Genomic DNA, 18,039 nt, shown 5'->3' with positions numbered 1-18,039 from the left:
GAAGTTAGTGAAGTAGCAAATGTATGAGAAATTGAAAAACTAATCAGGGGGGAAAAAGCACTAAATATCATTTGACAGTGGTCCTAGTCCAAAGAACTGCTAGCAAATATCATTTGACACTTCCTAAACCACAGAACCAACATGGCTCAGCCATAATTTCATTTCACAGACCAAAGCATGCTACTTACAAGTAATTGTTTAGCAGGGCAAGGTTTCACACCATATAAAGCTTTCACACCATAAACCAAAATAGATAAGTCAAGCTTTCATAGATAAGTATCATAATGTTTACATCGTTCAAGCTTTTAGAATATCCAACTACTAAATCCTAATAGATAAGTACACAACATATCCAACTACAAAATCCTAGTAACAAAATAAAAATTAGTCATATCCAACTACACATCCTAATAACAAAATATAACAAAAAATGGGTCTTCACTTTTCTTCATTTTTATACTAGATCTTTATCACCTTCCTTTCAGTGAAGGTCGGTATTGGCATGAAAAGTAATGGTGTTGTTGGTGGGCCATCCACAACAGGTGCGTCTACTGTTGATGTGTCTGAAATGTTCTTTTGTTTGGGTCTTGTTATGTTTAGCTTATTCCTTGCTACTGGTGGAACATCAACAATAGGTGCAGGGAACTACATGCAAATGCCAAACATGAATAACACTTGTAATATATAAAAATAGAGTGCTGCAAGAAATTGGGCTGAGATAAAAATACTTTCTTGTGACCAAGCTTGCCAGTTGATTGTCTTCAAATGCGCCATATGGTCTTCAAACTTAGCAACAGTAGTTGACTAGTTGACTTTGCACATTGCCACACAATTCCTTTAAGTTCCTTGCTTTTCCATTGCTTTGCAAAATTTTTCCAAAGATGCAAGGCACCAAATCTATGAGGTGCACCATGCATTACTTCCTGTAAAGCTGGGATAAGTCCCTGAAAAAATGCAGCAGTTTAGTAATTATTTCAAAGTAGTCCCTAACTTATGTCATTAATTGCAATTAAATCCCTAACTTATGATAATAATTGCAAATCACACCATGTCATACCTTTTGCATGTCTGACATGAAATTCCACCCATTCTGTATGTAATCCCAAGATCTTCATGCAACAAAGTTAAAAACTATTTCCAATTGTCTTTGTTCTCCACGTCCACCACAACATAAGCAATAACAAAGATGTGGTTATTGGCATCAATCCCAACAACAGAGAGCAAGTTTCCTCCAAATGCACTCTTTAGGAAACATCCATCTAGACCTATGAATGGTCTACATTCAGCAACAAACCCCTTTTTACAACCAACAAGACAAATATATAGTCTCTAAAATTGTGGTGGACCTTTTGGACTTGGCACTGTCTTGATCTTAAATGTTGACCCAAGATTTCTCCTCAACAACTCATGTGCATAATCAAATACTTTGGCATATTGTTTCCTCTCACTCCCTTCTACTAGGTGCTTTGCTTCTTTCATGGCTCTCCACATCTTTGTAACTTTTATGTGAACTCCAAACTCTTGCTTGAAATAATCCAAAGCTTCAACACATTTAAGGGTAACACATTTAAGGGTTACCTGGATTCTGAGTTTGGCCTTAAGTTTGCTGACCACCCACTCTCTATTTGCTTGTTTGTTCTTCATTTCTCTACAACAATTATGCTAATGCTTAAATGACTTGATTTCAAAACAGTTTCTGAGTTCATTCTTTGCACAGTAGATCTCCCAATCACAACATGCCTTCTTACATTTTGCCTCTAGCCCTCTATTTATCATTCTTCTTCCACTTGAACTCCCTGTCCATGAATATGCTATACTCTCTCAAGGAAGATTTAAATTCAGTCAGAGTACCAAACTCCATCCCTAATTCCAACTTTTCTCCACCAACTTGACTACTTTCATTATATTGAGAATAAACTTTGTCAACATCCTCATCTTCATCATCACTGCTAATGGGGTTTTTGAGCTCCTCAGAATGATAACATCTGTTTCAAATTCAACTTCAACTTCCTGCCTCATAAAGAGAAATTTGTAAACCACTCATCCTTATCATTGTCATCTTCATCGTTAGGATTACCAACATTTTCCTCCTCACCACCACCAACATCTTTCTCCTCACCACCACCAACGTCCACATTAATACCTTTCTCTCCACCACCAACATCTGCATCAATGGTGATCAAGTACAAATAAATTATATTAATCAATTATAAACATTTTTTTTTTGGAAGGCAATCAATTATAAACATTAAATTCCAAAATTATTCAAAATTATGCTAACCATGTTGGACCAAGTAGAGATCAATTAAAATTTACCTTCCTCATGGCCATCAACAGGTACATCATCTAAATCATCCTCATTCTCAACAACTTTTGGAATTGGATGACATTTCAAGTACAACATCTGTGGGACTTCTTTTGGAATTGGATCTACTTCATGATGAAAGTAAACGTTTATCTCATTCTCATTTTCCAAAGCATCCTTCACTAAGTATAATATATCTCCATCTATTGTACAACTCCTTAACCCATGATTAAAATCTAAGTCCTTATCAATCAACCAAAAACAATCTCCTATATTGCTATACTTCTTACATGCTTTTCACCAGATCATATAGGATAAATGTGTTCATGTAATTTGCAGATATATCCTCCCAAACATCAAATTCTCCGCCTATATATTCAACCTTTCCATCGCTGGCACGTGGAGTGAATCTTCCTCCATGTTGCAATATTAAAGTTATATTACCATCCATTCTACACAATCAGAAACCACAAACATTGCCATATATTAGGAAATAAAAAACCTAACTCAAACATAGGCACATCACACAATAAAATGCAATGTCATGTATAAAAACAGAGCATCATAAATCAAAATAATAAAGGACCATAAAACAGAGTAACAATGAATCCATGCTATATCAAAACCCTTCAACATATAACACCCCAAATGAATCCACAAAAACAATGCAAATGAAAATGAATGCAAAACAACCACGAACCTTAGTGTGAAGCGCAAAGAGTCACAATCACCAAAGAAGGGAATGCAGTCGAGGGAAGAGCGAAGCACGAACAGTGAAAAAACCCTATGGAATCGCAGTAAGGCAGTGAAAACGTTTTGGGGAAAAATGGGTTTACTTCATTTTTGAATGTTTTTTAACCTAATTTATCATAATTTTTCAATTCAGTCCAAAGATTGTCACATGAGTTTGCCGACATGGATTCAGACTTGTCACATAGGTTTGCTTACATCGACTAACTAACAGAGGAAATTGGACTTTAACAGTAGGGATGTAAAGATATGAACTATTTTTTACATTTCAATAGAGACTAACATGCAAAATGACTACACAGATATCAAAATACTTATTCATTCTTCAAAAATCCCTTAATTTGTCCTTTGTCCTCCGAATCTGTCTTTCCTTACAAAATCTTCCAAAATCTTCACCCTTAAACATAGTTCTGATGCGATTAATAGCAAACATGTTCATTTGCCTCTTCTTTGCTTCCTTCTGATCCCCTTTTGGATCTCTCGTTTTGCTGTTTTGAAGTGTCGTTGCTGAGCTAGGGTTTCTTATTCTTCTTGTTCTCTTTTTTTTTTTTATGTCTCAGTTCCTCTTCGCTTTGCTTTTGGTTTTGGAAATCTCTGTGGTTTCTTGTTCTTCTTTTCAGGTTTGGGAGTGTATAGTGTATATGCACGACTTGGAGCCATGTGCAACACTGCAAGGATGCTGCTCCGGTCGTGAAGGTCCAGATTCACATCGATCTCAACGAGCAAATTCATGCATGGCTTCGAGCCGAGTTCGACGACGAAGAGGAGTAGTAGTGTGGCGACGATGCTTTGCAGATGAAGTCGGTTCGAACACAGGACAATGCGTGGCTGCTCAGCGCTCTGCTTCCTAAAGATAACTTCAATTAATAATCAATTTGCTTTTGGGGTTATTAGATTTTTATTTTAAATTGGTTAAATTGCCTTTGAGATTGATTTTGGAGTTTTGAAATTTCTAGAAAACAAAGATGAAGGGTTGTTGATGATGGTGGGTCTGGATTTTAATATGATGAATTTGGAATTGATTATAGGGTTTAGGAATTTCAATTTTTAAATTGTTTTATATTTTCTATTGTTTTATTTTTTCTTGGCAGTTTATAACCACCTAAAAGTGCTTTTATTTTAAAAATTCAAAAATCAAGTTTTGTTAACTAAAAACATTGTAAAATAGTTCGCAACCTTACGTCCCTTTTAGGGAGAAAAAAAATACATTTTTCGGTCTTGAAGGAGTAAAAGAATATAACTTTTTAGGCAAAGAACAAAAGAAAAATCGACATAATTGTAAAAATCCTATTTTCGTATACAAAAGTCATTATTCATTCAAGTTTCATCTCGAGATTAAAAACTAAAAAAAACTAAAATTAATAATTTTTTTCATTTTTCACCAACACTTACGTCACACCTTAAATAGTAAATTTTTATTACGACGGGAAAAAATTAAAAAAAAAATTAAATTATCTATTAAACAAATCTATCTGTCTTCTTGTATAGCCCTTTAATTCCACCTTCACCGTCTGATTTTCTTGAAAGAAAGAAAAAACTTCACATCTTTCCTTCCACAAACATAAACACTCTCATCATACTGTGATTGTCACACACATAAACCCTATTCTTCTTTCATCATCATGGATCCCTCACGCCGTGCCCCACGCGCCGTGATCGACCCTATACCGAAGATCCGCCAAGTGGGGTTCTTTGCCCCGCCCGAGCGCTCTCAGTCGGGTCCTCCCGACCCGACCCACTCCTCTCCCCCGATCTCCAGCTCCCTCTCCCCGGTCATGATCCCGCCCCCGCGCCACCTCTCCGACAACCTCCTTCTCCACGCCCCCCGCCCCGCCTCCTCCCCCCTCTCCGCCGCCGCTGCCGCCGGAGGAAGCGGAAACTCCTTTGACTACGGCGCGGTCTTCTTCCCCGCCCCGCTCTCTCCCGCGATACCGTCGTCTTCGTACTCCAGCAGAATCATCGCCACCACCGGCGAGGGAGGGTTCTTCAAGGGGAACGGCGCCGGCGGCGGAAAGGTGGCGGCGTCATCGTTCCCTCGCGGAGGATTCGACTTGACGGCGATGAAGAAGGCGGCGGCGGCGAGTGTTGTGGTGCCGGCGAGCGAGTTGACTACGGTTTCCGTGGTAAATGATTCGCTCGGGATTCCTGGTGAGGTTCTTATCAATGGCTAGCTAGGTTTGAATTTGAAGTGTTTTTTTGTTGGATGGGAAATGGTGGAGACTATGCCTTGAATTTGAGTTTGATTTAAGGGATTTAGGGAGTGCTTGGGTGGACATTTGCATAATTTTGATTTTGAATGCAACAAATTTTGCAAAATTGTTTTTAATAATATAGATTTTTGCAATATATGTTTTTGAGGTGTTGTGAGTTATGTTTGGATGTTTTTACTGTAAAAGTAAGTTATTGAATGATTCACTTGGGATTCCTGGTGAGCCAGGTGAGGTTCGTATTTGTGGCTAGGTTTGTGAATTTGAAGTGGGTTTGGATGAGAAATGGTGGAGGATGTGATATAGGGTGTACTTGGGTGAGCATTTGCAAAATTGATTTAGAATGAATTAGGTTTTGTGAAATTGATTTTGAAGTGTTGTGATTTACGTTTGGATGTTTATATTGTTAAAGCAAGTTAATAGGGGAGCACATACCTATGAAGCATGGACACTCCAGCCCCTTGGCGTGTCCGGTGTCCGACAAGCGTCTGTGTCAGTGTCCGATACCGATATGACACCCGTATTACGTTCTATATTTTGGACATTACAGGTGTCCACATGTCCGTGTCGTGTCCGGTGTCCGTGTCCGTGTCGGTGCTTCATAGGCACATACAAAATTTTAGTTTAAAGAGCATTGGTTTTATTAATTTGTATCACAAGAATTACATTGTCTAATCATGCTTTTATAAGGTAACAACCCCTAAAATAAGGAAACTATGACTTCCAAAGATAAAAGATAAAAGATCAAATAAGATACTGGTACAACAATTTTTAATCAAAGGCAAAAGTTTCCTAAGATTGTTTCAATTCAAAATCAATTCTGGACTCATAATCAATTTCTCAATGTGGAACTATGTGGAAATTCACTTAAAATCATGTAAGCTAGTATTTTAACATGAATCCAAATACACACGCGCGTACTTAATTGAGCTTTTGTGTAGCATGTGAGAGACTATGTTCTTAAAAGCACGGGCTAATCATGAATATTTCATTTTGATAGGACCTAGAGTGCATAGGATCAGGTTCCTGAGAAGTAATGTAATGTGTTTCATGAAGGGAAGGAATCTCTATTGAGTTTGTCAATTTGACTATTACATCGCAGGCATGAAAAGGAATTTGTTTAAATCCTTTGAGTGTTTCAGCGAAACTTATGTTTACTAGAAATGGAACAGAAGTTGAAGTTTTATTTATTTATTTTTCACATTTTTGGATTGAATATATTATACATCTTTCACTGCATGTTATTTTAATCTCTACTTGGAATTGTGTGGTGTGTTGAAGTTTTGAATTGGCTTGACGTGCTTCTTATCAACTTATACGTGAATGTCTATCTCAAGAGAACAATTTAAATTTCTTGTCTTCGTTTATGGTCTGGTTTTTATTTTCCTTTTGGCTTGATTTTGTTACCCTTTTATTTTTCATCTTCTTCCTTAATTCCCATTAGAAAAAGAAAAAGGAAATAAAGCAGGAGGGTCAGCAGTGGAAGTGAAAGACCAACCTAATAGTTCAAAGCAGCAGAAACCCAAACTCTCAAAAGCTGAAAGACGTGCACTCCAAGAATCTCAACGGGCTGCAAAGGCTGCTGCAAAAGGTGTATAATTGTTTGTCCTGTGACTCTGCATTTAAGCTATCTGACTAAAAGTGCTTATATGCTCATTTTATTCCTTTATGCCCATTTATACCTAATTCTTTGTCTGAATGACTGTTAAATGTTGTGTTTTCTAATGACCTTAACATGACTAAAAGTGGGAATTTGTGGTGTTCTTTCATGGGCCACTTTTCTGCTCTACTTGTTGTGAATTGTGATAATGCTAATCATTTACATGTAATAAAAACATGTCACTAGGTGAAGGAAGTAAGGCATCTGGAACTGTGGCTACAATGAATGCAAAACCAGCTAAAGCTGTAAAGCCTGCACAGAAAGTTGATAATGCAGCAGTTGCAGCGTCTGAAAAGAAGGGAGGTGAGATTCCACCAGAAAAGGATAGAAAGAAAGATGCTCCTCAACCACGCATGCAGTATGACGACAAGAGTCGAGTGGAGAAAGCTAAACGTCGTGCAGTGGTGAAACAAACTGAAGCTAGGAATAGAGTTGAGTTGTTCAGGCATTTGCCACAATATGAGCATGGGAGTCAGCTTCCAGATCTCGAGGCAAAGTTTTTCCATCTTTCTCCAGTGCACCCTTCTGTTTATAAGGTATTTATATTTTTCTGTTATTTCATCTTGTTACTGTACAATTCCATATATTCGTTGTTTGATTTGTATACTACAGTTATTTTTTAGGTTATAGTAGTATATTTAATATAGTATGTCTTGCCCTGAGCATTGCAATGCCAAACAACACTTTCTCAAAACAGTATGCATCAAGGTATTTCACTTCCAGTAATAATTTGAACACTCTTTTCAGTAGGTGCCATCATATTGGTCATTGCTAGTTGATCAAACTTAAATCCTTTACTCAACGATAGAGGCTCAATATTGACCTCATGGGTTATATTTCAGATGGTATGCACAATGCAGTGCTACCTTCGTTCTGTAGGTGTCAGTACCAACAGAAGGAGGGGCAACTAAAAGAAAGACAAAGTACAACTTGATTTGTGCAATAGTATAGTTTAAATTTTCTAAATTTGTTGAGTGAAAGGAATCTGCAAATTTCTCGATGCAATTATCATTTTCATTGACTGTTATACTACATCTTAAGAAGTTATGCTGAATGGCATCCCAATTAAAGTAAAGTACATTTAGCCATCTACATTTGCTGAAAGGTTACTCCATTGTGAGCCAATTCAGAATTAAAGCTTATGGTGTTTTAACAAATAGGACAGTGATTAGGACCTGGGTCAATATGTTTTGTGACCTAGACCTTTTTAAATATTTTTTCCAAAATCTTAATGATCTTCCTTTGTGGCATTTCAGGTGGGTTTGCAATATCTAACTGGAGATATAGCTGGTGGCAATGCTCGTTGTATTGCAATGCTTCAAGCATTCCAAGAGGCCATCAAAGACTACAAGGTTCCACATGAGAAGACTCTTGTGAGAGACTTGACAGCAAAAATTAGTAGTTATGTATCATTTCTTATTGAATGTCGGCCTCTGTCAATCAGCATGGGAAATGCAATTCGGTTTCTTAAAAGTCATATAGCCAAGCTACCTTTGACCTTGTCTGAATCAGAAGCAAAAGCTTCTCTCCAGTCAGATATTGAGCGTTTTATAAGTGAAAAGATTATACTTGCCAACAAGGTGATAGTGAAGCATGCTGTCACCAAAATAAGAGATGGTGATGTTCTTCTAACATATGGGTCCTCATCAGCTGTTGAAATGATACTATTACATGCACATGAGTTGGGGAAGCAGTTTCGTGTTGTCGTAGTTGACTCTCGTCCAAAGCTTAGAGGGCAACTCTTACTTCGCAGGCTTGTGGAGAAAGGTCTTAGCTGTACATATACTCATATAAATGCTGTTTCCTACATAATGCATGAAGTTACTCGGGTTTTTCTGGGTGCTTCAGCAGTTTTGTCTAATGGAACAGTATATTCAAGAGTAGGGACTGCATGTGTTGCAATGGTTGCTCATGCATTCCGTGTACCTGTCATAGTATGTTGTGAGGCCTATAAATTTCATGAACGGGTACAGTTGGATTCAATATGCTCAAATGAACTTGGTATGTATATTTAACAGTTGTATAAGATGAGGATTCTATTTACACTCCCCGGTAGATTCTTGCATTGTGTTTCTAAGAAGGTTGATGTTTCTATGATGTTCTTACAGGCAATCCAGATGTCATTTCAAATGTACTGGGTAGAGAGGATGTAAAACACTTGGATGGCTGGGCCAATATTGAAAATCTGCAACTTTTAAATCTGGTGTAAGCATTCATATTGATAGGATACCAAACCGAATTGTCATTGCCTCACTCTAACATTGCACTTCTCTTTAATTTGATGGCAGTTATGATGCAACACCTTCAGATTATGTTTCAATGATTGTCACAGATTATGGCATGGTAAGTACTGGAGTTTTATAGAGGATTTTTTTACCTTTGCTGCTAAAACATGCCTAAAATGTTCCATCAGATTTTTATTTAGTTTGTGTTGCATTGAACTAGTCTTTGGGTAGATGTACTGAATGTACATTTTGTCTCACTATTTTTAGGAGAATTATTGTGAATGAGGATAAAATCCCAGTTGCACTTCGAGTTTCCTAAAAGAATAAAATAAAATTTATTTTTAGGAAAATTACCTTAACAAAGCAATAGGAAAATACTGTTAGAGGATGATATAATGTAAAAACCATTCATGTGTTTACCTAAAAGCTCAAACTTTTGGGATTTTTGGCTCATGACATGGTGTCAAAGCCTCAATCAATCACTAAGTGATCTAGAGTTTGACTTATACTGTTTCCATCCTAGTATTCTTATAAAAAGTTGAATATTGCACGAGGTAAATGGGTTTCTGCATTATCCGTGCATTGAGCCCAGAAGGCTCGTCCGAAGGAGTGTCTTAGAGATATAATATAATATAAAAAATCATTCCTGCTTGTTAACGAACATAACAGGTAAGCTTTTGGGATTGTTGGTTCATGGCAAATGCAAAGTACTTTTTTGTTTTATAATTTTCCTCTTTCATTAAATTATAAGCAAAAAGAAGCTATTGAAAACAAGCAAGAGGGACATTAGAAGCATAGAGGTAAATAACCATCCTCTAAACTAGTTTAATGCTGGTAAAAACTAACAATAGAGTCCCCTTGTCCAAGTGATACACAATAACTTGCTTTTGTTTTTATAAATTATCAAAGGGCATTGCATTATTTAGATCATGATGGTTTACAAAAACCAAGATGTTTTGTTTAACATTTTTACATTTTCAGGTTCCCCCCACAAGTGTGCCTGTGATTGTAAGAGAATATGGGAGAGAACAGGTCTGGATATAATGAATTAGGCAAATGTGTACCATCTCAATTTTGAGGGCATGAAAAATCCCTATTTAGCAGCCATATGCGTTGGCGTGCTTGTTTCTGTATTATTTCCCCACCTTGGAAGAATAATGTAATGAGCCTTCCTGTTCTGAAATTTTGGACATTTCTGTATTCACCTGTCCTAGCGAAGAGTGCCAATTTTCGCCTCTCCAGGAAGATTTAGCCATGCATTCTCATCATCTGTAACAGTTCATTTTAGACCATTATTCAATTTTTGGATAATTATTCGGTCACAATTTTGGTTTAGCGAGTTTTAGTTGTGCTTAGCAGTTGTCCCCATCTCTACTGTACTGTAATTACGAAAACCATGGATTGAAGTTATCTTGTCAGTGAAAATATGTGTTCCGTGTGATTGCTCTAATTGTCGGAAACAAGGAAAAATGTTGCTTGAAAACATTGGACACGTTATACTTAGATGCTTTGTTGCCATTTCATCCTTCCTTTTGCTTGCGAAGGATGCAAGCTTGCAAATAAGGTATATTTGTTTCATAATTCTGGATGAAGCTAACAAGATACAGTATACAAAAATTGAGCCACCTCTCTAAGTGTAAAGTGTGGCTCTGAAAATGAATCAGTTTTTGTATGTTTGGTGATCAAACTTTAGATTTGCATCCAAAGGTGTTAATATTAGGGATTAAATAAAAAGGAAATTAGATTAAAATAATTTCATAAAAAATATCATTATTTGCTTAATTATGTTTCTAACTTGTTTGATTGCATGACCTACAGGATGTGTTTGGAATGAAGGAGAAAAATTTTATATTTTTTTTAATGGGATCCACATCTTTTATTCTATTTTAAATGTTTAATTCAAAGATTTTTCTTTTTATTTTTGGTTCCATCTTTCTATTCTCATCCTCTAAATCAAATGCATCCTTATTTCACCACTATCTTGTTCTCTCATCTTCCACGTTAGGAAAAAATGACAGTGAAAATGTAATGGGAACGAAAAAGATGTTTAATTCAGAAACATAATGACTTAATTATTAACATGAACATTTATTATGAATTACGATTGAAAGCAATTTAAAAACAAGTGCAGACGATCTCGATCTTTGGAACTGTTTGTTCTCTCCCTAAGAAAATCTAGAAAAGATATTGGACTCCTTTTTTTTTTTGGTAAGTACCCATTTATTAAGTTGGTAAGAATTAGTTTTGAATTATTACATATAATTAAAATATATGTTCAAATTAATCTTCACCGTTTATTTACATTATAGCGTATGTTCTTTCATTAAAAAATGAGAATTATTTTTTAATATTAAAACAAAGCCAGTTTAAAGAGTGTCAATCATTCGGCACCACATGCAGTTCTATTTTAAATTGCAAATCATGCAGATTCTGTCCTCCCACTTTAAACAACTATTATTTCATGAACTCAAAATAATCGTCAATGTAATCATGTGACAAGTTAACATAAGTTATTATTAAATGATTAGTTTATTTATACAAAATAATAGTTAGCAGCTTGCAATGTCTTTGATCCTAAATCTTCACTGGAAAAGCAGAGTTTGGGAAGTGATTTTCCACCACACTCTGGCCCTTTGTTTGAATGGAGAAAAAAAAAGATAAAAGAAATTAAATTTTTAAAAAATGAAATTTTAGTTTTAAAATTCATTTCTCTTTTCAGTCTAAATTCTAATTTTGGTCTTCCTATAATTCTTAATTCACAATTTTGATGTTTATATTTTTTTTCACAATTTTGATTTCTTATTTTAAAAATTCACAATTTTAATTCAATTTTTAATTTTTTTTCATATATTTGTTTTTTATTTTAATTAACTAAATTAATTTTTTATGATATCTTTATAAAATAATTTAAATCTAGGGGTCAATAAGGCCAAAATAAAAGAAGAAAAAACATGCAAAATTGAAGATTAAATCAAAATTACAAATTTTCTAAAATAGTCCTAAAATCACAAAAAAAAGAGGATCAAAATCATAAATTTATAATTATAGGAAGATCAAAATTATAATTTAATTTTTTTTTAATCAAACAAAAAAATGTTTTTTTTTTCATCTTAACCAAACATTGCGTAGGAGAAGCTAACTAGGTCATGAAAATGATACCAATCTTCATGAATGGATTTATCATCCTCCGAGGAACACATTTATATCATTATAGACTCATCTCATCGCTCAAAGTTAGCTGGCTCAATTGGGACAATTAATATGCACAAAACACGAATATTCACTAATAGAAGGAAAATACACATAGTAAATAAAATAGAACATAAAATTAAACCTGGATACACGTTTAATGAATTTGTTTTCATACATCCATGTAACCTTGTATTAAAGATGATACAAATGTTAATGTTCCTCAATTTTGAATCATATAGATGATGGTCACTCGTTTCCCCTTATGACATCAGCTTTACCATAAACTGGAGTAACAATTCCAAGAATCACAAAGCCACCTAAAATGACTATCAGAATGCCTAAGGAATTGACCAGAAGTGCCTCATTGGAATAGCGTGATATGATGTTGTTGACCTGAAGGAATGTAGCTTTTTCTAGAATACCAGTAGCAGTTGTGGCTATAGCCAAGCAATAGATATAGATACCAAAGAACACATGCCATGGCAATAAGGCAGCTCTACTATTTCTTGACCCTCCTGGGTACCAAAATGTTGCAAAGCCAGCACCCCACTAATTAACATTGTAGCAAACAATTAGATACATGGAAATGATGGAAGCCAAGTTCACGAGTAGAACAGGACCATGTTCGGACAAGCTTCTCCATAAGCACTACAGGAGAAGAAAATAAGAAAGAAAAATGAATTTTTAAGCTTCTTCCATAAACTAAAGTTAGTTTTTTGGAGAAGCTAAAAATCATTTAACTTCTCCAAAAAGGATGATTTTAACCTACATACAAGTTAATTTTAGCTTATGGGAGAAGCTTATTTTATTTTGCTTATTTTTATTCTAGTATAAATACTTAAAGAAAAGTTTATCCAAACAGGGCTTAGATCGAGTTATAAAATCAAGTGTAGCTACTACAAATCTACAGTGATATAGATACCTGGATGGTGAATAGGAAAAGGCATGCAAGGCCTAGCCATGAATGCAGGCTGTAGAAATTGTCAATGCCCTTGTCAATGTGAAACTTCCAAGCAGCCCAGACACCAATCAAGCTCAAAATGAGAGCGGCAAACTGTAACGCAAGATGAACTGATTTTTTGAAGTTTTTAGTTCCAGATAGAGTCTTGTATGCAAGCATCCCTGCACATTGCCATAATGAAAAGATAAAAGAAGTTAGATCTAGCATGAAAGCACTAACAAATAATCAAGGGATACAACAACAATAAAAGCCTCATCCCATTGGGTGAATCACACAACACCATTTGACTTAGTTAAAGACCAAATCCTTATTATTCACCATGAGATCCCTATAAACAACTATCCCCAAGGGATAGAACGAAAAACATTGTATGGAATCGAAGACAATAAGTTGGTTTGACTTGGGAAATTATAAAAAACTTCGTACCCCATTGCCCAGAGGCTCTTCGCTATGCGAAGGTATGGGGGAGGGATATTGTACGCAGCCTTACCCTTGCATATGCAAAGAGGCTGTTTCCGGATTCGAACCCATGACCAACAAGTCACCAAGGCACAACTTTACCGCTGCACCAGGGCTCGCCCTCTAACTTGGGAAATTATATTTTCATAAAAAGTTGTGAGCATTTTGTAGGTACCAGCCAACTCATTTTTGTTGTCTCTTACAATGACGGGTTTTAAATTGCAAACAAATGCAGCCAATGCTAATGCAGCTGCAATTACAGTCTTAGAGAACCCAAAAACCTTGATATTTCTTCTTGGGTTAGATGAGGCTATAGTCCTAGTGCTTCAGATGCCAAAAGTAATCAAAACAAATGATAGGGAAGATGTTTTTGTCCATTTTCCTCAGGTGTTATGATGAAGAGGAATGTTTTATAGACAAAAAGTAGGGCCCTCAACATGCTTTGTAAAATACACCCCTCAGCACTACAAGCTTAAGGTAGGGGATAACTTATCAGACATACTTTGTCATATAAGTTGAAAATATCATATTCCTAGGACAATAATGAATATCAATTCATATTGATCTACTATTCAGATTATGACAGGAGTCATAAATGGAGTTAAAATAAATATCAAATCTTATTTGAACTTAATGTATTGTTCTTGTTCTCTTCAGAGGACCTAGAACAATTTCATACAAACTGGAAACTTGATAATTAAATGAGATGAAGCTCAATTACTCCAAAAATGAAAAAGTATTGGTGTCATGCCCATATCTGATACCAATATGTGTACAATACTCCTAGATATGTATCCAAGAACTATCCTGCTTTTGTTTTTTTGGTTTTTAATTTTATTAACTGATACGTTTGAGATACAACTCAAATACTTTGAATAAGACTTCAATTACACACAGCTCTATCTGTTCCTCAATATCCTTAAAGCAATAGTAAATAGTAGGCAATTATACAAAACCAAGACCTAATGATGCTTTCTGTGACATTCTAACATGTCCTACGAAACAATACGAATATAGTAACATGTTCATGGGAGAAAGAACATATTTTGATATAGGCAGTTGGAAAAAAAAAATCTAACTATGGTTCTTTGCTATGATCACAAATATTGTTTTTGAAGATTGTGATCATCATCTGCCTAATATAATTATGCATTAACGATACATGATCATCAACAACAACAAAGGCCTTATCCCACTATGTGATGATGAGAAATGATCATCATCTACAAATATTGCGCATCCATGTGAAGTATTATTTTTTTTTAATTTGTTAACATATCTAGGCCATATTATATCTTGAATTAATAAGAATTTTCTGTATCTCTGTATTAATGTCATAACAAGCCTAAAGACCAGAAAATTGCTTCACCTCATAGAACACCCTAAACCATAGAGAAACATTGTGAATCAACAATTATGAACACTAAGTCAAAGGCCAAATGTGTTTTCTCATATCATTCATTGGTTGCATTAATAAGGACAGGGACACCCTAATTTCATCTTACTACAAAGATCTCATCTAACAATAACTCTTCAATGCAACTGAAATATCACCAGTGACCACAAAAAGTTTCAGAGAGATGCTATTATGCACATAATAATAATAATAATAATAATAATAATAATAATAATAATAATAATAATAATAATAATAATAATAAAAGAACATTTACCTTCACCATTGATTAGAACAAGCCCAATCACCATCAACACTGGATGGACCTACATCGGAAAAACAAAACCACACACACACACCAAAAAAAAAAAAAAGCTTTAAAACCAAAACCACACAAGCATCACATAATGCTGAAAATGCAAACCTTAAACCACACAAAAATTTGAAGCTAAAAAAAAAAGAAAGAAGAGGCCTACAGGACAACAAAAAACAACAAAATTCACAATCAAACACTCAAAAACCACTCTACCCTTTTAAGTTTATCTTCCAAAACAAAAACGAAATTAAAATTGCGAAAACAAAAAAACTGAGAAAATTGAGAAAACGACGCAAAATGAAAACAGATGCGTGTGTGTGTGAGAGAGAGAGAGTTACATTAAAGATGAGATCTTTGTTATCAGAGACGAGAGCGAGGCCTCCTCTGAAATGGACGGCCCACGTCAGCAGAAGAACAGTAACGGCAACGCCGACCGCCCTCACCGCCGTGAAGATCGGAAACCTTACCACCGGCGGAGTAGCCATTTTTACCTATCTAGAGAGAGAAAATGGAAGAGAGAGAGAGAGGGATGAGAGGGAACCGGAAGAAAACGCAGACTATATATAAAAACAGAGAAAATGGGTCAGCTATTAATCATATTTGCAGTTGAAATTATTGTGGTGAATATTTCAATACAGATCCAAAGAAAATAAAAGTAAGAGTCTTGATTGTAAATTTTCAAACATGTACTTGCAACTGTTGCTTCCCACACCAGAAAGAAATCTTAATTTCCTTCATTACAGTCGTTAAAATTAAAATTAGGAGTTGAATTTTGAGTAAAATAAGTCATGAAGTTTAATAATCATATATTGAGGGTGTAGTTTACGGTATTATTTAATTATAAATAATTGTTAATATGTTCTACAACTTATGAATTGAAATATAAAGAAAAAAATCAGGCATTTATTAAGAAAATTACTTAACATCATTTAGTATTTTTTAATAAAAAAATTACTTCATTTCCTAAAATACTATTTATATTTAATTACACAGGATAAAAAAAAGTTGATCAAAACAAAATGCTAATTAAACGAAGACTAGTTTGGAAATGATATTATTAAATAGGAAATACTTTTTGTTTATATTTTAGTCTATCATACATAAATTTTTGTTGTTTATATTTCAGTCCATCAATGCAAAGCCTTCTTTTTTTTTCTCTAATTAGAGGATAAAGTGTTGAGTTTGTTTAAATATATTTTTGATTTCTATAAGTTACTCTCTTCTCTTCTTTCCTACAAGTAAGATTCAATTATCTAATTCATTAAGATTTAAAAAACTTAGAAAAATATTTAATTTAATTGATAGTAATAAATTTGTTTTAAATTTTTAAAATTTTCTATATAGTTAATACTAATCTCTCTTCTAATTGTGTGTCCATATATTATTTCTTATAATGAAATATATTTTTAGTCAATGCAAGTAAGATTATAGAACGAGTCTTATAAAAATAAATAAATATTATTTTAAACTTGGATCTTATAAAAAGAAGTAATGTTTTTTCATTTTTGGTTCACGAAAGTTCACTTTTTTAATTTTAGTCCCTATAAATTGACACTTTTTCAATTTTGATTCTTATAAATTTTTTTGTTCATTTTTAATTCTTGTAAGTTAGTGACTTTTTAATTTTAGTCTTGTTAAGATTTCATTTTTTTCATTTATAGTCCCGGTAAGTTCACACTTATAATAACCAAAATTGAAAAATGTAAACTTATATCGACTAAAAATTAGTAAATATCTAATGACCAAAATTGAAAAAACACAAACTTACTACAATGACAAAATGAACAAAACATTTTACAAGAATCAAATTTGAAAAGCATATTTAAGCCACTTTTAAAACAAAGCAAATGTCATCCAATGTGCTTGGGTTAAAGAATATTTTAATGGAATTATATTGAATATACAAAATTAAAAGAGAAATATTTTATTTGAATATACAAAATTATAGTCCATGATATTTTTTACGGTTTCCTATGATTTTGATAATAAATACTTTTTTTAATTCCTTAACCTATACACTAAGGACTCTAGTTAACAAAACCTTAAAACAATTACCTTATTTTTAATTGGTTGACTTAAGCTGTCAATACATAGCAATTAAACTCTTTAATTTTGATTTTTGAAGTCATGTTTATTTACTATGAGGTGTGTGTGATCAAAATGAGGCATGTATACTCACAAGTCTTAGGTTTGAGTAATATTGAACTTGATCCCCTTAAGTAAGGTCTCGAGTTCAAGTCTTGTGGATGGAAAAAACGTGGTTGAAAGAAAAAAATCCTACTAAAGATGATTAATCAAGTTTTTAACGGAGATTAGTCATAAATACTTTGTATCAATAACATAATTAAAAAAAAAGAGGCGTATGTGATCAAAAAAGTAGATTTTGTAAAAATTAATAAACTTTACATAATGATGGTGTGTGATAATATAATATTGTAAAACTATTTTACCCTATTAACATATAACCAATTCTATCTCTTAAATATATGTGTAAAAAAATTATATTATAAATTGTTCACAACACATGATAATATAAATTTTAGAAATATTAAAAGAATCCATAACACA

The 18,039-nt window shown here is 34.1% G+C and overlaps 2 protein-coding genes across 2 annotated transcripts; one reads left to right on the top strand and one right to left on the bottom strand.

Annotated features, from left to right (window-relative positions):
* The first annotated feature begins 3,376 nt into the window (after positions 1–3,376).
* On the top strand, positions 3,377–10,572 carry LOC100775998 (probable translation initiation factor eIF-2B subunit delta). The gene is made up of 8 exons (XM_003554929.5): positions 3,377–3,572; positions 3,676–5,203; positions 6,707–6,853; positions 7,109–7,458; positions 8,179–8,923; positions 9,031–9,127; positions 9,211–9,265; positions 10,129–10,572. The coding sequence occupies exons 2-8, from the start codon at positions 4,678–4,680 to the stop codon at positions 10,189–10,191; spliced, it is 1,983 nt and encodes a 660-aa protein (XP_003554977.1). The 5' UTR covers positions 3,377–3,572; positions 3,676–4,677; the 3' UTR covers positions 10,192–10,572.
* A 1,898-nt stretch (positions 10,573–12,470) lies between these two features.
* On the bottom strand, positions 12,471–16,211 carry LOC100787570 (probable transmembrane ascorbate ferrireductase 2). The gene is made up of 4 exons (XM_003555046.5): positions 15,810–16,211; positions 15,433–15,481; positions 13,262–13,461; positions 12,471–12,888 (listed from the first exon to the last, which is right to left on the bottom strand). The coding sequence occupies exons 1-4, from the start codon at positions 15,954–15,956 to the stop codon at positions 12,586–12,588; spliced, it is 699 nt and encodes a 232-aa protein (XP_003555094.1). The 5' UTR covers positions 15,957–16,211; the 3' UTR covers positions 12,471–12,585.
* Between the last annotated feature and the right edge of the window lie 1,828 nt (positions 16,212–18,039).

This window comes from Glycine max, chromosome 19 (genome assembly GCF_000004515.6).
Source record: "Glycine max cultivar Williams 82 chromosome 19, Glycine_max_v4.0, whole genome shotgun sequence".
Lineage (NCBI taxonomy): Eukaryota > Viridiplantae > Streptophyta > Magnoliopsida > Fabales > Fabaceae > Glycine > Glycine max.
This window is presented reverse-complemented; position numbering and strand designations above follow the sequence as displayed.